The sequence below is a fragment of the Magallana gigas genome, chromosome 4 (genome assembly GCF_963853765.1).
Source record: "Magallana gigas chromosome 4, xbMagGiga1.1, whole genome shotgun sequence".
Taxonomy (NCBI): Eukaryota; Metazoa; Mollusca; class Bivalvia; order Ostreida; family Ostreidae; genus Magallana; species Magallana gigas.
In genome coordinates this window covers 35694444-35716738 of record NC_088856.1, presented here as the reverse complement: position 1 = coordinate 35716738, position 22295 = coordinate 35694444, and the positions used below count along the sequence as shown (strand labels likewise).

The 22295-nt window shown below is 35.2% G+C and overlaps 2 protein-coding genes across 9 annotated transcripts; both read left to right on the top strand.

Moving 5' to 3' along the window:
* Positions 1 to 253: 253 nt before the first annotated feature.
* Positions 254 to 13771, top strand: LOC105340000 (protein bicaudal D homolog 2). Of its 7 annotated transcripts, none has more exons than XM_020072125.3 (5): positions 254 to 589; positions 6368 to 6746; positions 7059 to 8815; positions 10128 to 10180; positions 11853 to 13771. In XM_020072125.3, the coding sequence occupies exons 1-5, from the start codon at positions 374 to 376 to the stop codon at positions 11992 to 11994; spliced, it is 2547 nt and encodes an 848-aa protein (XP_019927684.3). In that variant the 5' UTR covers positions 254 to 373; the 3' UTR covers positions 11995 to 13771. The 7 variants fall into 7 exon arrangements, with proteins under 7 accessions (XP_019927684.3, XP_065938337.1, XP_019927687.2 ...); XM_066082265.1 differs by having other exon boundaries at positions 10166 to 10180; positions 11853 to 12080; XM_020072128.3 differs by having other exon boundaries at positions 10163 to 10180; positions 11853 to 12080.
* Positions 13772 to 15699: 1928 nt separating this feature from the next.
* Positions 15700 to 18466, top strand: LOC105347623 (tripartite motif-containing protein 2). 2 transcript variants are annotated; one of them, XM_011456782.4, is made up of 2 exons: positions 15700 to 15935; positions 16674 to 18466. In XM_011456782.4, the coding sequence occupies exon 2, from the start codon at positions 16678 to 16680 to the stop codon at positions 18340 to 18342; it is 1665 nt and encodes a 554-aa protein (XP_011455084.3). In that variant the 5' UTR covers positions 15700 to 15935; positions 16674 to 16677; the 3' UTR covers positions 18343 to 18466. The 2 variants fall into 2 exon arrangements, with proteins under 2 accessions (XP_011455084.3, XP_011455075.3); XM_011456773.4 differs by lacking the exon at positions 15700 to 15935 and adding an exon at positions 16011 to 16205.
* Positions 18467 to 22295: the final 3829 nt, after the last annotated feature.

Here is a 22295-nt window from a genome sequence, read left to right as displayed (position 1 = left end):
ACTGAGTTTCTTCCTTTTTTCCCAAATGATGTGCATGCTCAGGCATATAAGCATACATGGTAGCTTCTAACAGATTCCATGTATTATAACGATAATTCAGTAAATATCAATGATATAGCCTATACTAATTAAATACTTAATATTGAATAAGTTTGTCTATTTTGATTGTGTCTAACATGTTATAGAATAAATGCCCGCTTCTTTTTCGTATTTTAGCTACGCCATTGATCAAAAATAGCAGTATCCGTTGTCACGTGATACGCATAACTGCATAAATTAAGATGGCGACTGGCTGAATGGAAAACCTGCCCTTGTGAGACTTTCTTCCAAAATTTCGTCCTTATGAAGAAGAGAAATCGGCCTCAAACACAAAATGTCGGAAATTAATACAAGTGACCTAACTCCCGATGAACTTCGGAGAGAAATTGAACGTCTGCAAGTCGAGTTACAGGAGACAACTCAGGAGAAATTGCAGGCTGCAGAATATGGTTTGGCCGTTTTAGAGGAAAAAGAACGCCTACGTCTGCAGATAGAAGAGATAGAAGGTCATTATGAAACCGTGAAACACGAGCTCGATTGTGCCAAAGAGGTACGGGGTTTATTGATATAGATTTAAGATTCCATTATTTTATTTAGGTCTATGTTGTACATGTGTTCGGCTTAGGGGGACAATTCATTTGGTGATGCAATCTGACCGGCATTTTCCTGATTACACTGTTAATATGCATCTGACGGAAAGCTAAATGGGCGAAACAGAACGTATATTCTGTGAATCAAATCAAAACCAAAAAGAAAACATTTTCATTCAACGAGTTTGTATTAAATTAGGCCTATAGTTGCACACACGTGAAGGTATAAGCATGTTCCAAAGCCTGAGTCACTGTGTTGACTAATATATATACATCTGTCTCAGAGAAGAAGGTGTGTATCTTATTACATGCTGTGTAATGCCTACATACTTCTGTGATTTCATCATTTGTGTGCCTGATACAGTTTAGTATATTTCATTTTTTTAGTAACTCACTTTACCACAATAGAAGTAACGAGACTGCACTACAGTTCGATGCATTTCTGTATGTTGTTTCTTGCATGTAGGATATAAATATGCTGGTATACTTGTTACATCGATTCTTGTTCTACATCGAAAAAATATCATTGACGTTAAATGCCATTCTTTGTGTTCGGGATATCTAGAATATCATGAATACTGCATTAAATACATTGAATTACATTGATGAAACTTGACTACGGATTAAGATTAACTAATACAATTTTGTATCAGATTGCCTGATTACAGTGACCAATATTGTTCTCATGTTTATTATCTTGTAAATAGTTTCAGGCAAATGTTACAGGGGTAAATATTGACTGTGGTCTTAAATGTTATCTCTGGCTCTTGGGTACGAGGTTACACACACTTCCTTTCTTTCTGGTCAGGGTATAAGTGAATACCAATCCAGACATCAGTCTACGAGGGATTTTTGCCTCATGTTATAAAGTAGACACGTAAACATGTGACAAAAAAACATCATTCTGAATTTTGAGCTTTTAAGTTGCACACCACACCTTATTTTTTTTTTTTGCCTTTATCACTCAAGTTTCTTGTGACTGAATTGATCGAGACAATTCTGTTGGAATTTGAAACCAAATAATGCACTAGTCTGTCACCTCTGACAATATTGAATGCTTGTTTAGATACTTTATTCTTCACATGATTGCACAGTTTTCTATTTAAAAATAATGAGGTGTTTCGGACTTTTGGTTTTGTTTGCTGTGTGTCGATCTTCTGCACATTCGTGTTGGTCTTTGTTTATATTTCTGTTTTTCATCATTTGAAGTTTCAGCATTGAATAATACAAGGACATAATAGTGACACTATATACATTCAAATACCTTTTTGTGTAGATTTCAGAATTTTATAAATCCTTATTATAAATATGTCCAATTCACAGATACATGAAGGAAGGAATTCAATCTAAAAAAATTTCTGAATGACACAAATGAAAAAGAAACCCTGTAATGATAATAATTACTGTGAAGTGGTAACCTCTATTTCTGAGAATATGTATGTACTTGAAACGTCAGACTCTCTATTCAGGAATTAAATGTTATTGTTTATCTTCAGTTGCTGATTTAGAATTGGGGAGAATTGATTTTTGTATGTTGGACTTGATACATTAATGTAGGGTCGTAAGTTTATATCAAGATCAGGAGCCTAATGCACCATGTACATTACTGTATGATGTTTACTGAATTGAAAAAAAAATATATTAATTTGAAAGATGTGATGTTTGTGTGCAACATCCTTTGTTTGGTAACGGGATGATGTGATAGCTGTTCATTCCCCCCCCCCCCCAAAAAAAATATAGATTTTTAAAGAATATTATAGGCTATCATTAATTTGTAGGTTTATAATCATAAATGTATTACCAAGATTTAATTAAATTAATCTATTGTGTGAATTAAGTTAAATTTTCTGTATAAATTGTGTGAGATTATTTACCAGTACAATGGATGTAATTAAATTAAGCTACAATGATCAGGTAATGCTCACTTAATTAAGGACTGGTGGCCTGCAGTGTGCAGCTTTGTCAAACAAGTCCTGTTCTGCCAGGGGGCTCACTGCTGACACAGTCAGCCTTGTAACATGTCTGTGCAGAAAAAAAAACTACCTATAAGGGTCTCCACTGTACTGTAGTGAGATGGAAGAGATCTTAAAAAATGTCAAAATGTTTTGCACTGTGGTCCCAGAGAGAGAGAGAGAGAGAGAGAGAGAGAGAGAGAGAGAGAGAGAGAGAGAGAGAGAGAGAGATTGGAAAAAAGGCCAGGCTATGCAGCTGTGTTTATACTTTTTGTTTGTATAGTCATTCTGGAGTTTTAGAAAGCACTAAGCTTTGGTATGTGTAAAAAAAGAAAAGTCAGCAAAATGTTTTGAACTAGGCAGTTTTTAGAACCTCATAAAGGCACACATATTAAATAAATATATGTGCATTTTGTGTAGCTCTCCTTTGTTGCATTTATGATCTAAGTTTAAATATGTTTCATAGCACAACGGAAAATGTCTGAGCTCAGTATTATTTGTGGCCTCATTAACACATACATGATAAATGAATATGTGCATTTTGTCTGGTCCTCTTTTTTATTGCATCCACAGTCAGTTAAATGTATATAAACAAGGGGAAGGTACTCTGTTCAGAGAAACAATTTGTGATACTTTATGGGCAGATAAATAGCTCCCCTCATTTTGATCTTACAATAAATCAACAATTATCACTCTATACTGCCACTCATTCCAACTGGACCGTTAATTATTTCACCTGGGAGGTGTAACCAACAGGTATGTAATTTACCTGTCCCAGGTAAAGCCACATGTAATGGCTGTTTAATTTTCCTAACATTTGTATCTGAGGTAATTTCCCATGTAATGAACCCCAAGTCTTTTGGGTTCAAAAATGAAGGAAAAAATATTTGTCTGTTACAAAATAAACTCAACAGGTAGTAAATACCTTCTGTCTGACACAAGGTAGGGCACAGGTAGATACAGGTGTGTCAGAGTGATTCGACCGGACAGGTAAACTGTCAACTTGGCTTAGCATGTGTCCTTTAATTAATATTGATATATATTAATCTGGAGATATTGATTCCAGGTCACTTAAACTGTTATTATACCGGCATGCCAGGTAGCTAGCAGGGCGAAATCTAAGATATTTTTTCTGGTAACTATAGTAGCATATTGTAGTTCAGAGAAAGCATGGCTACCATTATGGAATCAATACATATATCAAGTGCTGCATATGAAGATGGAATTCTGATTTATATGTAGTAACTGTTGACTCTCATGAATACAGATTTAAATTGTACATGAGTATCTATAGATATTGTATTATAATAAATGAATAAAATGATATTGTAAATAAACATATCTTTATTGATAATGGAAGACTTGAATAGCATTTGTATATGTGAAGTTGCATTTATTTGCATCATCTCAGTTCAATATTTTAAGTAGTAATGGTTCTGAGACAGAGCTATGATAAAAGTATCACCCAATGAAACATCCATGATATTTAGAAACTGATAATTTAAAACATCTATGATATTAAGAATCTATTTTAGAACATAGTAATTTATTTGTTCATTTCTGATGCATTCTTGTCAAAATTTGATCACATTTCATTGTATGGCCTGGTATACAAAGTGTTGGGGTCATTAAGGTCATGTGAGGTCATAGCATGCCCCATTTGCATCTGACCTTCATTGGCTGTGGCTGGTGCAGTAAGGAGGCTTGTTATAGCAGCTGTTTCAGAAGCAGACAACTGTTCCCTTTGTCATGGTAAATTGGGATCATGTTAAAGGGGAGATGAATGGAGAGTGGGGAAGTCTGCATCTGTTTTGATGTGGCTGATGATGATAAAATCTGTATACTCCCCAGTGAACTCTCTCTCTCTCTCTCTCTCTCTCTCTCTCTCTCTCTCTCTCTCTTGTAGACAGTGAATCAGGGAAATATCAACCAATATGACAAAACATTGCTGCAGCAATGGATTAAGGGTAATTAACCATAGTCATGTTAATCAACTGTAAAGGAGTAGCCTTCATCTCCTATGTCTCGAATTAGCAAAGTCTTTATGTTGTAATGTTACGTATCGGTTTTCCAGATTTGATGCAGCTTTTGCAAAGACAAGAACATAGATCTGTGCCAATCCCTGGGTTCAAAAAAGGGAGAGGGTGTCATCTTTGGCTAGCATTAAGAAGGGCAGTAGGAAAATAGATATGGAGTAGTAGTTGTGATCAATGAATCCTGGCACTTGGTATAAAGCAAGGGTTTTCTATTTTTATGGTATTATCTTGGAAACCATATTCTAGGAAGAATTGACTCTAACTATTGATAGAGAGGAAATTTTCAAAAAATTAGATTATTGAATTTATGAATACAACTAGACAACGGACAAAAAAAAATGAAAGTTTCATAATACAAATATAATATATTGTAAAAAGATATTCTTTCTAATATATCCCCACGAACTTCAAGCACATGTTTGATTATACTACAATGTACCAACGAAATTACATCCCCATGAACCAAGAAAATTTTGGCTACCCAAGAACATTGACTCCCACAAATAAAAATGATTCCTCAGTTTGGAAAACCTATTTACAAGATCTACTAGAAATTAATATCTTTGTCATCATCGCCACAAAATAACCCCCTATCTTAATCTGTAATTGCCCATAATGAGATCTGCTGTATCACCGATAATAAGACCAGTATAGCATGTATACCAGTACTTGTTTATCTGATTTCTATCAGGATGAGAATCTCCTTCAAACACACTGCTCTGGCCTCCCAAGTGAAAACATACGGTTGCTGTTGGAGGAGATAATAATGGAGCCAGGTTAATGATCTATTGTGATATCAGGAAGTTATATGAACAAAAACTTCCAACCAACTCAATACATGTACATGCATTGTAGTGCAATGTAGCCAAGTTTTCTAGAAAGAAAAAAAAAGTACATTGTTTACAGTTGTGTAATTTTTTGGAAATCTGTATATTAACCTTACATCTATTATGAGTCATACATTTTTAGTCAATAATCACAAGGGTTTATTATAATCAGAAATTTTTTTGCTGAATCGATAAACTTAATTGATACATGAGGGTCATGGGAGTTTTATTCCCTTTAATTCAAAGATTGGTAAATTTGTTGATTATTATATGCTTGTTTGTTCTTTTGCTTACAAGTGCAACCTTCCTTTAATTATTACATGTATTAAGATTTAAATACTGTATACAGGGAAATATTCGCCGCCATTTTTCGCTTCTTTCACCCTCATTGTCAGCTGGCTAATTTAAGACTAGGCAAATTCCAATATCTCAATCCATCTATCTTTAACATAACTGTGTGTGCGCAAATTCAAGATGGAGCAAAACTGTTTGCAAGTGTAGAAGGCCAAAAATTACGCGGGGCGAAAATAACCCTGTACACTGTTTACATTTGGTGAAAACTAAAATTAAGTATACAGATTTGCAAACTTAGCTATAGCCATCCGATGAACTGTCTAAGACTGTGTCGTGACCTTAAAGTCCCATCATCAACATTGTATTTGAAAATAAATGCTGCCTTTTAATCCTTTTAAACAGCGCTAGTTTCATCTATTCCAAATGAAGTGCTCAAAACAAAATTACAAAAGGCTGTTCAGATATTTTGTATTCTCTTTCCATTGCTTGTAGAATTAGATTGATAGTGATGGGGGTGAAAAAATAGGATTTAAATCTTTCGCTTTCACCAATTTTGTTAACTTCATGAGATGACATCTGTATTAATTTTCTTTTCTGCAAACTGATAAATATGTTGTCTTTTATTGTAGGCCTTAAGTAAACACCAGGACACTTTTCGGAAGCAGCAGAAGTCCGGGATCCACCATGAGGACTCGGTCCTACAGGAAGCTGCCACGCGGGAAGAAAGTTACAAGTCCACCCTCATCGAGTACGAGACAGAACTCAAGACCTGCAAGCAGGCGCTCGAGCGCTTCTCATCTGAAAACGAGCGCCTGAACTCGGCACTGCTCGAGTGTCAGCAGCACAACGACAGCCTGGAGGAACAGAGGCGGCAGATCAAGAACGAGATTCGCGAGTACAAGATCCGAGAGAACAGGAATCTCGTGGACTACGCCGAGCTCGAGGATGAGAACATCAACCTCCAGAAGCAGGTGTCTCAACTCAAGCAGAGCCAGGTGGAGTTCGAGGGTAGGAAACTGGTTTCAGGAAAAAATACCATTATTTGTCAAATGTTAACCTTTCATAAGCTTGGATGAAAAATTATGAAGATGATGATTAAAAATATTCTGTTAGATTTATCCAAGATTTTTCAATCACACCAAGGCAGATTATTCACTGTTTTAAGAGATCATTTAAACTATTGATATATTTGGATGAATTTATAAATGTTTGAGACAGTTTAAATTAAACTGGTTTTCTTCAGCTCACTAATTACAAATGCCGAGTAATTACTTGCAACTCAGAAATCAATGAAACTCTCACAAATCATTCTTTTTCCAGCTATGAAGCATGAAGTAAAGCGACTCCAAGAAGAGGCAGATGACCTAAATGTACAGCTGGATGATGCTGTCAATTTAAAAAAAATTGTGGACAAAAACTACGAGGAAGCAATCGCAGCTCTCCAACATGAGCGAGAGCAAAAACACGCCCTCAAAAAGGAACTGGACACCAGGCTTAATCAGGAGTCCATGTTTAATTTGAGTAACCTCGCTCAGCTGGGGGGTCTCACAGAGGGGCTACCCAGGTCGATGCATCAAGACAACGGGGTCGCCCCAGAGGAGGACGACAGTGAAAATCCGTCCCTGCGAAGGTTACAGGCAGATTTCAAGAAGGACGACACAAAGTCACCTGTCAAGCCTGGGCCGGGTAAGGTAAATGACATTCTGAGTGAGATCCAGGAGAACGAGGTGAAGAAGTTGGAACAGCTATTGGAGCAGAGTGAGTCAGAGAAGTCGGAGCTTCAGAATGCCCTCGAGGAGGCTCAGAAACTCATTGAGGACACACAGAGGGACCTCATCGAGCAGAAGAGTCGGGCCGATCAATTGAAGGCCCAGATTTCCTCTGTGATAAGTTCCCCGGAATCTCCAGGAGTGGAGGAATCTTTGGAAGAACTTATTGCTAAGGAGAGCGATCCGGAGAAGAGGGCTCTGCTCGAGATGAAGAAGAACTTGTTCTCCAATGAGAAGAAATACTCAACAGCTCTGTCTGAGATTAGCCACTTACAGAGCGAGATCAATAAACTTCAGGAAAAAGGTCATAGTGGTTCAAAGCAAGGTAACAAGGAGTTTGACAGTGCAATCAATGATTTGAGGAGCAAGTGTAATCAATATGAAGAGCTGATCAAAGATTTGGAGAAAGATCTGAAGACGATGACCCTGGCTGCTGGAGAAGCTCAAGGCAGTCTGAACACGACTCAGGACGAGTTAGTCAGGGTTACAGAGGAGCTTGCACAGCTTTATCATCTCGTGTGTGAAGTCACAGGTGAAACACCAAGCCGAGTCATGTTGGACCATGCCAAGGCATCGTCACAACTGGCGCGGCAAGAGAATGGTGAGGAGAAAGAAGAGGAGAAAGATGATGAAAAATCAGATGAGACTTCACCAAAGACCAAATCTAAAAAATCAAAATCCAAGAAAGACATTTCTAGTAGTGAAAGTAAGGGAGATCCTATCTCCTGCTACAAACTGTCAGAGACAATCATGGATCAAGTGAAATATCTCAAGCGAGCTGTGGAACATCTCATGGAGGTGTCCCGACAGCGTGGAGACGACTCGGAGAGTTCGGACGTTTTGGAGTTGCAAGAACAAATTGTTAAACTCAAAGCCATGTTGTCCACCAAGAGAGAACAAATTGCCACACTCAGGAGCGTGCTCAAAGCCAACAAGTCCACTGCCGAGATCGCTCTGGCCAATCTCAAACAGAAGTACGAGAACGAGAAGGTCATTGTTACAGAAACCATGATGAAACTCAGAAATGAGCTCAAGGCACTCAAGGAAGACGCGGCTACGTTTGCCTCGCTGAGAGCCATTTTTGCCAAACGGTGCGACGAGTATGTCACTCAGCTCGACGAGCAACAGCGACAGTTGATCAGTGCCGAAGAGGAGAAGAAAACTCTGAACTCGCTGCTGCGTATGGCGATTCAGCAGAAACTGACGCTGACGCAGCGCCTTGAGGATCTGGAGTTTGACCGGGAGAGGCGGACCATGCGGCGACAAGATGGGGGTGGAGGAAGGGGGCGGAGTAAGACGGCGTCCAAAGTAAGTCACTCCCACAACTCATATCCTGACGACCGGCACGGGGGCGCGAGGTCTTATCACCATAACTTCAGGCGAGATTATTAGTCGCCTGTTTTGCGGTGAGTTTAGTCAACAGAAGAGCACAAGTGCTTAGGAATGCCTGGCAACCATTTCCTCTCTCTCTATACATAATATCTTAATCATTTATATACTGTTGCCTCTGTATTTGCAATGTTATAAAGAATGCACTTTTTTGGAATAATATCTCTCTTCTTTTTTAAAAAGTACTTTATCAAGTATTTTGCTTTTTCCTTTATATGCATGACTTTATTTTAATATACATGTACCTTGATTTTGATATTTTACCAAAATTGTGTTAGGACATTTAGCAATGCTCATATTTTAATACTTTGGCCATTTTTATGAACATTTTCCTGTTTAATCTATCCCAAAAAAAAGTTTCAAATTTAAATTCATTGAATTTTCTGTAAGTATTTGAGGGACATAGTGCTAATATAATTATGTATTTCGAGAACATATATCTGTTCCTGAGGTTTTCAGGAAAGTAAGCTATAGGAAATGGTTGCCAGTGATGCCACTCTCTCTTACCTACCGCTTACTCCTGTACTGCTAGAGGTGAAGGTCAGGTCACGGGTTTGTATCATAACCATGGGAACAGGTCACATGTACCTTTAGGTCTCTGTCAGGCTTAGATGTAGGTAACTATAATCAACTCATACTGGTGTACATATATATAAGGAGCCGAGCACTTAAATTAACAACGCAAGCTGTTGAAAGGTTTCAACATTATATTCTATCAATTCTCTCTTCTGAGTGTTTTCATTCAAAAGTAGGTTGCTCTGCTTCGATCAATGAGGAAGGAACAAGTGCCTGACTATAGGTGAAGCTTTTTAACCAGATTCGGAATTTTTCTATTTCCTTAAAGAAAAGTATTTCTTCAGTGTTCTTCCAGCAATAGAAGATCTTTGTTTTGTCCTACACGTAGCTACTACTAGTACCATTTATATATAACTACAACACTGATCCATTTCTTTGCCTTTCTTGGAGTGATGTCTTATATCAAATGTGTGTAATAATTTTCAAGGAAGATAACTCTTAGGAAAAATGACCAATCAAATCAGTTTGAAAAAGTGCTCTGTATGGATAAATCAATTTGTGATAATTGTATTCAGAATAATAGGAAATCAAGAATTAGTGATTTTGGTATTTTCTGGGAGCAAAGCTTATGAAATATTTGTAAAAAGATTTTTTAAAAGAGAGAAAAAAAAAATATGACCATTCCATTTGAACACCGTCTAGTAATGACTTGTAGACTTGCTTCTCTTTTCCTCCTTGTACGGGAAACAGCAGCAGTATGTATGACGTGTAATTATCATTTTGTTATTTCTCTTTTCTTACAATTTGATAGAATTTCTATCTATATGTATATGTATTATAAACTTCTAGAGCCTTTGTGTTTGTGTTCCGTCGGACAGATGTGTGCTGCATGAGATCACCTTGCTATTTCAAACAGATCTATTCTCTTATAGTCATATTAGTACAGTGTATATAATATATACGTGTACAATATACTGCAAATGTATGATATTTGGCTGTTCATCACATTTTGCCTTTTTTTGGGGGGGGGGGGGGGGGAGAGTAGCTTCCACTGTATCAATAACATTTATAAATGTTATGTGTGTATATGAAATTATGAATAGAAACATTCAAAAAACATACCAAAGCAAATCTAGGCTAACTTGTTGAAATATCAAATAATGTACTGCCAGTTGTCGTTCCTGTTAATTACATGTTTACAGTGTACCTTTCTTTGCTAAAAAATGTATGTATTTTACAATTGAATTTTTGGTGGTTTAAGTTTCATTCATAGAAAATTCCACTCAACCATAAAGCTTATGAATCATATGGAGAATGCAAGAAACTTGTAAAAAACATCAATATTCTTGACCAGGAAAATTAGAACCATATAAAGAGTCCTGCATCTTTGAAGAATTCTAGAAACCCATGCATTCTGTAATGGAGGAGGGAAGGGGGTGTAATGAAGTAAAGTTTTAGTGAATAATATTTATTGGAAAACATCGCTTCATTATTAGGGCTCTTTATACTCTAACAAACAATAAAGTTTTTGGACTAAAAAATTAAGATTACTGAATGAATTTGTATTTAGCCGCAGTGATAAATGTCTAAATTGAGCATATGTTTTTATTTTCCCTGGGAAACATGCTTACAGTAATACTCAAACCGAAATTCATGCAAACAAAGCATATTTGATCTTTGCCTTGGTCTAACTTATAAAACTTTTTACATTCAAGGGCAGACAACTCCCACAATTACACATAGTGCTGCTTAGCCGTTCAGATGAATATGAATTTGATCATGATTGACATCTTTGCTTCCCTTGAATTTAATTTAATTTCAGTTTATTAGGTTGTGTCTCGTTGATTATCTTCTTATGGCTTTTATACATGAGCATGCTGAAGTTTGCTACAGGAAGATAAATCTGTCTATGTACTTTTTGAAACGATTTTCCTTTAAAAGTGTAGAAAATTGTTTATTTATTATAAAATTATTTGTGGGTTTAACAAATGTGAAAGCTAATTTAGTGGGAAAAAAATGTTTATACATGTTAGTATACAGGGAAGTTTTCACGCCTGTTTTAGTTTGGCTATATTTGCTCTTATTGGCAGTGGGCAAATTTAAAAATGGAGTTTACGTAGCGAAAACTGCAAATAAGACATATGAAGATGAATTTCAAGCATGGTGAAATTATTACTGTAACAATGGTGATTTGGGGAAATAACACTGTGAAAATTACTTTCTAAGTATTTAGTTTATCTATGTCACAATTTAAGTTTTTGTTATGGGCTTTCATTGTATAAATGTCTACAGAATTTTGATAAATTCAACATATTTTTTTCATTTAAATAAATAATGATAAATAAGGAAATAGAAGAAAGTATTCACATAAATTGTGGAAGATAAAATTTACGTTTCTCCATTTTCAATCTTTATAAGTATCTTATCAAATTTTTTACAGTGCTAACTTGAATTCTCAAGGAAAAGAGACCAGAATTCCAGAGAGACGTCAAAACCAGAGCAGACAAGCTGAACAAACCAGACGCAGGGGAATGCTAAATACCCCAAGAGCCTCTAATCTACCCGGACGAGTAGAAAAATAGTGTGTGGTGCATACAGACATGAAAGAGCTTGTAAAAAGCATGGATGTAGAAAAAAAATGGAATACAAGAAAAGTAATCATCATAGGCTACAAAGATTTTTTTCTGTGATAAACTGTCTGGTTGTCAGCCATGCTTGTACGTGCGACTCATTGTAAAACATTTTTTATCTTATTAATAAGCCAGTGTGTCGAATTCAGCTTTTTGAAATGAGTATAATGCTATAATGTAATATGTTTTGTCATTTGAAACCATTCTGTACGGACCTTTTACTTCGTTTAATTTTTTACGTTGCCAAAGTTCAGTTAGGTCGGTCACAATTATTATTGGGTGAAGTGGTGGCTTAATGGTACAGGTGGTGGTACCACTCAAGTGGTGCTTTTCAAGGCTGTGCCTGTCTCCACATCTAACCATTCCATGTACAGAATGTAAATCAATTATACCACACCATTGTGTATTCAGTATTCTAATATGATATATAGTCAAAGTAGTCATATTAATGAGTGTTCATATCTGTATGACAACATTGTGTAATAAGGTTACCATAGTAACCTATTAGATGTGTTCTGTATATGAGATGTAAACTTAACAACTGATGATTTAAATTTCACGGGTATATGTCTTTTTTTCTTATAAGTTTGTAACATTAGTCAACACTTACAATTTTTTTTTTAAAGGTATTTGAGCCGACATAACCATTAAGATATTAATTATTGAGACTTTGCAGTGTTCCATATACATGTATATTGCAGAACCTTAAATGATAGAAAATCCCAAGGTTGTGTCAAATTTAAAAAAGAAAAGAAAAGAAGTATTAGAATGTATAGGTATCCACGATCCTATTTAAATACAAGTTTAGTGTATATCATTTGTACTAGAAAATTAGTGACCATGAATAAAAAAAAAAAGGATTTTGCCATAGATGCTTGGGAGGAATGTCCCCCTTCAGTGTATAATGATTTCTTTTTTATAGCTATTAAAGAAACTATTGTATATTGATGCCATTTGAAGGAAATTTTGATAATATATGTATTTTAATTTATTACAAATTTGAATTTTATTTATTGTATTATACATATTTTAATTCGCCATGGTATAGGACTCTGAAATGGTAACAGTCTGTGATATTTTGGATATTTTGTTTTATAAACAAGACGACCGATTCTTCTTCATACCCCCATGACATGGGACTTTCTGATAGGACTGATGATCGAGGCTTTAATTTGTTGATAGAGAACAAAAATTATAGATATTCACATATCATTCTTGAACTTGAAAATCTTTGAATACTAGATTTCAAAATGGAATCTGATTCTCTGTGTATATTACATGTACCAGTATATTAGACTTTAAAAAATGTAATGAAAAAATAAATTTGAAAAAAATGAAAGGGAGATAATTTTGAAAGACAAACAAGAATTATCAGAATAATTCTTTAATTTCCTGTTCTTTGTGTAAAAAGCTTCAAGCTATAGAATATTAGTTTACAACTTTATTTGTGAACGTTGAATTTATTTTTTAATACCTTATGTGCAAATATTTATTGTAATTGTATTTGTGCAGTACTGCTGTCCATTCTAATCAATTTAATCAATTGAAATGTGAGATTTGCACTCAAAAAGTTATGCACACATGTAGACTTATTTAATGCGCATCATGAATTATGGTAGTTCTAATTTTTTTTTTATAGAAAATTTTTTTTAAATCATGTATCAAAGATTGTTATTGGCCTGAGGATGTGTTTTGTTAAAGATCTGCAATAAAATAATAATATATGATTGTGTGGATTTTTTTTTCATTCTGGATTACTCTTCCTACTGTAGGGAACTGAAATAATGAATCATCATTACATCCACATTTTTTTTTATCAGGGGAGGAGGGGGGGGGGATCGGAGGTTATTTTTGCTAATAGGAACAGACCCTGAAAAGAATTTGATGTATAATAGAAATAAAATTAAAGAATATTTAATACTGTTTAAAACGGTATATCAACATACTGAGGATCAGAGTGCTACAGTACCCAGTGCATTCTTAGAATATATGTACATGTGTACTCGGAAAACGAAAATCTGAAACTGTTTCTGACAGAAAGAAAGAGGTCATACCCCTGTTGCAACGCACTTTGAGAAAATTACGCACTTTGAAAAAAATTTTCAAAGTGCGTTAATTTTGGGACCAAGTCAACTCACTTTGAAATTTTTTTTTCAAAGTGCGTTGATATCGTCGATATTAACGAACTTTTAAAAAAATATTAATGGTTTAGTGAAAATAGTTGATATTTTTATATACAATAAATGATTGTTTTAACCTTGTTTAGCTTAATGTGATATATTTAAAAAAGAACTCATTGCATTCTCGGCTAACTTGATAAACAGTTTCTAGATGAGAATTTTTTTCTTTTCTCGTAAGACAAAATCGACAATTTACACAGAAAAAAAATCTCGTTAATATAAAAAATAATGTAAATATTCTTTTATTGAAGTGATTTATTTCATTAGAATACGAAAAGAGGGTTACTGTTGAAACACATAGATTCTTTAACATACCAATAGAGAAATTATTGTTCGGCCAGCTCGTTTTTGCAATAACAATGCATGTACTTATACAGAGCATATTTCTTTTTCCGATCTTAAATGTTTACCTAAAGTTGCTGAATATCGTATGTTTTGGAAGGAAAATGAGGGGAAGGGGACCCTCCTCTTGTAATCAATTAAATGATGCACTGGTATTTGACCTGTATCTTTGGTTAACCACCATCCCCACCCCCGTTCTAAATACGGTAAATTAGATTTACGAGTTTGAACAAATCATCATTCTATCAAGTTAGAAATTCAGTTCCAGTGTGATATAAAACTATTTTTTCAAAGTGCGTTAAGAGTGTCGATACTAAAAAATGTTGATGTACCTTCATAACGCACTTAGAAATTTTTTTTCAAAGTGGGTTAACTTGGTCCAAAATTTATAACGCACTTTGAAAAAATTTTTCAAAGTGCGTTGAATTTGTCTAAAATTTAGCGCCCTTTGAAAAAATTTTTAAAGTGCGCAATTTTTTCAAAGTGCGTTGCCACATACCCCAAATGTATTGTTTGCTTTTTTTTTATTCCCAAAAAGCTAAAAATAACTAGAATTCGAGCCGTGTGTGTTTAGTTTTGGAAGGGGGCGGGGTGGGGGGCTTCTTATTGAAATAAGAATTTCTCGACATTGAATTTCAAATCAGTTTATTGACATCACCATGTTTGATTTCAAAATGAAATCAAATGACAGACAAAAGAATATTATATATATATAACATAAAGGCTATAGCAAATTTATACAATTCTTTTTAGTCCCTGAAACTGTTTTCTTTGCATAAAGCATTTATCAAAATAGTAACAATTTCTTTAATGGGATCAATACTTACAGTATAGTTTATCATTAAAATTATCACAATATTGAAATCGAAGATTGTCATACCATGCATACGCAGGACAGTAAAGTATGATATCAAAAAGATTTTGATATTCTTAATTTTGATTCAAATTGTGATGACTTCTGTCGACTACATGCAACAGGTGCGTTATAGGAGCCCCCCCCCCCCTCCTCCCACCCCCACCCCGTCGTGTTGCTATACTATGCTTGACTACAATAAAGGATTTCCCGTGAATCTGATTAGATAATTTGCACCAAAGTCATATATGAACATGTACACACGTATCAATGCATGCACAAACATAATTATGTAGAGAAACGGACGACGCAATTTACACCGTACGAACCGCAATCTTTATACGGAATTAATTAATTGACTAAATTAGGACGTAGTTCTTTTAGGAACAGTTCGGCGCGACGCAAATGAGTGATGTAATTTGCAGTTTGTATATATAAAGAAGTCAATTCATGTGCAAACTATTAATAGAAAGAATCTCCTCCGGATTTGCTGAGCAGACATTTATTAATCATATTTGGTAAGAGAGAGAGAAAGAGAGAGAGAGAGAGAGAGAGAGAGAGAGAGAGAGAGAGAGAGAGAGAGATTGTACTATGTAAACGTCCACTGGGGTCTACTTTCTATATGGATGTTTAAAAAGTGAAACAACACACGTGTTTGGTATTCAGAGCGATTATAGCAGCTGTGTTTAAAATCATTGTAAAGGGGAAATAGGACGTGTAGATCAACCCACTAAACTATGACTTTGCTTTAAATTATTGGCTCTAGTGTTGATTATGAGTTGATTAAGGTATGGTTCTATCTTTTTTTCCTTTGTTCTCTTGTCAATGTGACATTTGTGCCAATTATAGACATCGTGCAAGGAAGTCGATCGATTTAAATGCCTGAGCCATATTTTTTATTTTTTAAGTGACGAGGTAAAATATTTTTCTTCATAAGAGTTTACACACGTGTTTACAAACCTTATTATTTCAGTTTTAGACAGCAGTCAGAATCTTACTAAAAGTGAATTAATATATTATGTATGAAGTATTTATAAAATTGACTAACATGTTCATTTGTTAATTAATATACCGGGGCGGGGGGGGGGGGGGGGGGGGGGGGGAGTTAGGGTAGGGGATTGATGCTTTTAGGGTCATGCATAGTCGAGGCTTGCAAAAGCATTTTATAACAGAATGATTTCAAGTCATTGAGGTTTGATAAGATTTTCATAGTTAAAGGTTTGAATTTTTAAGAGTTGTGTATTAATGTGTTTCAGAACAATGACCACCCTAGTTCCAGAATCTCAAGAGGTCGTGACCTGTGACCTTTGTTCCAAGGCGACTCACCAATTCTGCAATGACTGTCAGGTCGGTCTGTGTGTAGACTGTGTGGGTCACCATGTTGACAAGTTCAAGTCTCTCACTCACGACATGGTACCTTACGACGAAAGAAAATCCCACTTAGTTCTCTCTCCGTGCCCCACTCATCAGGGGCATAGATGTGAAGCCCACTGCCAACAGTGTGACGTCCATGTTTGTGTCAAGTGCATTCTGGGTACCCATAAGTCTCATCCAGTTTTTGAAATGGCAGATGTGGTTCAGAGAAAGAAAGAAGAAATTGCAAAGGAAAATGAGCACATTGAATCGGTCATCATCCCGAAATACAAGAAAGAGAAGGACGACAGTAAAGTGAAGATTTCTGAGTCTGAGGTGAGGTGTGCAGAGCTGAAGAAAGAAGTGGAAAGTCAGCGAGAGCTCTGGCATCACGAGGTGGATGAAATCTTTAATAAGGTCTTAACAAAAATCAAGTTCATGACCGACAAACACATCACAGCATTGAAGATACACCAGTCCAAGCTCAGAAGTATGATCCCAAACATCTACCATACGATAGAACAGAACAAGGAAATCCTGAAGACCAAACACACTTCTACTGTCACTGACCACAAGTCCAAACTCCGTGAATTTCAGGAAATCCCCCCTGTCATCGGGATAACGATTCACGAATTGACCACTGTCACGGACAAAGGGAGAGAACTCATGATAGAGCTAGGGGACTACAGGGCCAGCCTGACTCAAATGATGCTTCCAAACACAGAAGAGGAGGACAACGCTGAAAATCTCACAGAACTGTCCGAGAAAGCTACTGTGTTGAGAAACATTGCGACGGACATAAAGAACATGCGTGGCTTGGAGTGCGTTGGAACAAACGAAGCTTGGATCAACGGTGAAGATAAAATGATAAGGCGAGTGGATGTGGAAGGTACTTTGAAGGAATCTGTGACCAGTACTTGTCCAATAGCTCCAAATGACATTGCCGTGACCAAGCATGGGGAACTTCTTTACTGTGATGGGCGAAACAGAGCGGTCAATGTCGTCAAAAATGGGAGGTCACAGGTTCTGTTAACCACCCCCTTAGGCTGGCACCCGGACGGACTCTGCTGTACCAGCTCGGGGGATGTCCTTGTCAGCTTAGGAACCACTGATTTCAAGTGTCGAAAAATCACCTGCTATGATTACGAGAGTAAATATGTAAAACTGGAAATCGAAAAGGATGAAGACGGGATTGGGATCTTCAAAGGAGGCGAGTTTGCTCTCTATGTGGCAGAAAACAAAAATGGTGACGTTTGTGCGTCGGATCAAAACGCTGATGTTGTGGTAGCGGTTAGTATTTCTGGCAGAGTTCGATTTCGTTACGATGGTTTGTCAATGGAAGGGATCGATAGTTTTAGTCCTAGACAGATAACCACCGACTCCCTGTCCCAGATAATCGTGACCGATGCCCTGAACCACTGCCTCCACATCCTGGACTCCAGGGGTCAGATGTTGGGCTACATCGAGGACGAATCGTTGCTGAACCCCAGGGGACTGAGCCTTAACCGGGCGGGGCGACTTTGGGTGGGTCTCTCCTCAGGAGACATCAAAATCATTCAGTATTTACAGTAATAGTGTAATATCAAGGCCAATCAGTATTTACAGTAATACTGATAATTCAGCATTTACAGTGATACCTGTCGATTAATATTTTTACAGTATATTTACAGTAATAAAAGTGTGATACCAAGGTCAATCATAATTTCTGGTAATACTAGTAGTGTAATACATTTTTAAAGATTATTTACAGTAATTAGTGTAATATCAAGGTAAATCAGTACTGGTATTTACAGTATAATCCTTGTAATCATCAAGGTCACAGGGTTATTTACTGTAAATAATATCTGTTAGAAGTCAATTGAGTGTGCTTAAACCTCGAAGAAGAAACTTTTTAAATGTTTTACAATACATTAAATTAAACCTTGAAAAAGTTGAAAGCTAGTATTATGTGTGTCTCCACTTGAATTTTTAATAGGTACATGTACATCCTTCCTACTTCCTGTTTTTAGTCAACTGAGGCAATATTTAAGCTGTGATAACAGTCAAGAATTTTAAATTTCAGATGATATTTTTTTTCCATGGAGAGGGCATTTTGTGGTACCTTTCTATATTATAACTTTGAATTTTCAAGTCCAACACCCCTGTCCTCCCTCCCCTCGACCCCCCCCCCCCCCCCCCCCCCCCGGCCAAAAAAAAATGCTATCTGTTCCAGACATGAAATATTTTCAATATTGCTTCTCATCTGTCATCTTTACTTGTACCAAATATGTTCCTGTAAGTTTTTACTTGTTATTTTTCTGCTTTAGTGAAGTATTAAAAAAATCCGCCAAAAATCCATTAAAATTCGATCTCTGAATATTCAGGAGGAAGAAGAATTATTTTCCCCTACCATGAACATGTTTTTCTTGAAACTTTACTCAACTGAAACTGTTGCATCTTTGAACCATTTTGACACATTAATGGATATGATGCCATGAAAACTTGGGTTTGAAAAATCTGTACTAGTCTGTTGTTCTAATAGTATATTATTCAGGTGATATGTACCTGACACTTTAGAATCATTTTAACAAGAGCTTGGACTTTGGGTAGTTGTGTCAAACAGCAATGTGACGTAGGCCTGTCTATTTCTTTGATGGCCACCCATGCAGCCATGGCTCTTTGAAATCTACAAGATTTTTTCTTTGCATATTTCACTTAACATCAGCGTCATGTTTGAAATAGTTCCTTCCAAAAGTCCAAGGTCTTGTTAAAATGGTTCTAGTTTAATTGTTAAATGTTAAAATCAAAATTATTATAAAAAAAGTTACTGTGCCATCTTTGCCAATCATTATTGAATTTTTGTTTTGTATACATATACACAGCTGTTATTTAAATATATGATTATCTATTTTATGTGCTATAATTCGTATATATATACACAGCTTGTATTCAAACTGTATTCATTTGTTTATTGATTGTGCCATATTTTAGAATTTTTTGTTTTGTCTATACATGTACACAGCAGGTATTCAATGTTTATGAGTCAATGTTTTACAAAATAAAAAATGTAAACCATGCGTCAAGAGCATAAAATTTCCATGTTTCATATTGAAACATAATGCTGCTACTGTGCAAGGTACACTAGCAGGAAGTTTCAAGAGAATTTGAATGTAGATAGCTGCAAACTTAACTTTCAGAGTCATAGTGTGTACATTTATGAGTTAATGAAATAACTGTGTAGAAATAAGTTGAACAGGTACAGTGTTAGTTCAAACCACTTAGTTCCACTTATCTGGTAATTATCTGTAATTGATATTGCCAGCAATATTTTTCCTCAAAGCATATATATTGCTCAAGAAACAAAAGGCCTGTATGGATGACTTTGCTCACCTATCCATCAATATAATCCCCAATACACTGTAGATCAAAACAAACAGCTAGCTTCTCCACATATATGTCAAAATAACTTTGCAAAAATATTCCAAAATTTTGATCCTTGGAATGGAATGCCTTGGGTTGTTCTTCATCGATTCAATTTTAGCTCACCTGGCTAATGGATCAAGTGAGTCTTGTCTCAGGATTCATTGTGTGCTTTAATTTTTAACATTTTTATCTTCTCCAAAACATGGAACAATGCATCCTTTATATTTCTAGTAAATGGAATGCCACCACATCAAAAGGGATAAAATTTGGAAATGGTGCATGGTTGGAAAATCCTCTTCTCATGATCAACAAGTACCTGCAGTACTGTTGCTATTCAATCACTACAGTTCCTTAAATACAAAAATTTAATTTCGGGCAAATAAATATGTTCTAGCACATTTGAATATTTTTTGACAGTGAATAAAACTTTAGTTCTCACCCTTAGAAGTTTCTTTCCATTTCATAATTATATTTAATTTCCAAAAGATGTGTGGGATCATATGAGAGAAATATATAGTGTTAAATGTAAAAAAATTGTCTCAAAATAAATGCAGACATCTTGTTTTGGTTAAATAAAGTTTATGACATCTAAATCTCCATCAAACAAATTTGCAAATAAAGAGATAATGAACTTTGCCCTTTGCATCCAGCTTTGCAATTTATGGTGGAATAACACACCTAGAAAAATCACTCAAATTTACAGTAAAAATTTTGATTATGAAAGATATAATGATAAATAAACTATACATATGTCAAATAAGCGAAAAATTTGCAGTTTGGGGATAAAAAAAATGATTATTTAAAAAAATTAATTCTGTAAGTAACAACAAAAAGCCCTTTCGGGATTCGAACTCGGGAAGTACGGTTCGCTAGACCGAGACCTTATCCACTTGGCTATGGAGTGAGTTATATGTTGCCATCAAAAAAATTCTTTTAATGAAACGAAATATCGCTTCGATCAGAGGTCAGCCATTTTGTGACGATGTGTTATTCCACCTTAATTAAAGATTTCAAGCCGACAGAACAAAAATAAGAAAGAGAAAATTCATATATGATATACAGTGACTTTGGTTTAATATCAGTTCACGTATACAGTCATGTAATATGGTTGGTTTATATATGATCATCTCTGTTGCACATGGGTGTAAAAATACCCTGGTCATATTGCTTTCTCTGGCTGAGATTTTACATAACATTTATTCAGCATTATAAAACAAGCACACATAAGGCTTACAAAACACAGCTAATATAAAAAAAATAATGCATGTTTATATTATATGCATAACCATTTGTAACAGTAACACTAAAATAAGCATGTATATAATACATGCATAACTAATTGTAACAAGGAAAGCAGTATTTTTTTTAATCATCATGAATTGTATACGTCATTTCATTAATATGATTTATTTTGGAAAATAATTTATTTAATGCCTAAAAACAAATGTTGACTATCCCTAATCAGCAGAGTTCAGCAGATAAAGAAGTACTCAAACAATTAGGATCAGTGACAATTAAAAAAAAAATTAACTAGATCAAAATGATTGAATAGAATATAAGTTTAATGCTGTTACTCTGTTCACTGGCCAAATCATAACACATATAAAATACCGTAGTACAAGTACAGTCACGGGGCTGCAAAAGTAGGTCACTTTTTTTCACTAGACTAAGGATACATTCTTTGAATACAAACATTTTTTCAAGAATTGTCATCAACTTTAAGTCGCCAGTCCATTGATTTTGAAAAGATTTAGATTAATTTAATAAATTTGGAATTTCTTGATATGCTTTTTTTTTGCATAATAATTTAAAATTATTTTTTCAACCTTCTGTACCTTCAGAGGTTTGATATTAACAATTCAAAGTAAGATGTTTTGACTTGAATGAATCAGGCAAAAAATATATATAGTAGAGCTCTAACAAATTTATCTTAATGGCGTGTTTGAAATACCCAAATTTTACAAACGATCAAGTCGACAAAAAAAAAAATTGTATTGTGTATTGTCTTAATGTCTTTTAAAAACTATAAATACACATCAAAATTCATAGTGTCATTAAACACTGTTACAAAAAATTAAAAGCCCATGTCCTCTTGAAACTTGAATCATATTTTATATATAAAT

Coding starts and splice junctions, on each gene's coding strand:
- LOC105347623 (XM_011456782.4), top strand. CDS start 16,678: ATGACCACCCTAGTTCCAGAATCTCAAGAGGTCGTGACCTGTGACCTT.
- LOC105340000 (XM_020072125.3), top strand. CDS start 374: ATGTCGGAAATTAATACAAGTGACCTAACTCCCGATGAACTTCGGAGA. Junction 590..6,367: donor AGCTCGATTGTGCCAAAGAG/GTACGGGGTTTA, acceptor CTTTTATTGTAG/GCCTTAAGTAAACACCAGGA. Junction 10,181..11,852: donor AGCAGCAGTATGTATGACGT/GTAATTATCATT, acceptor AATTTTTTACAG/TGCTAACTTGAATTCTCAAG.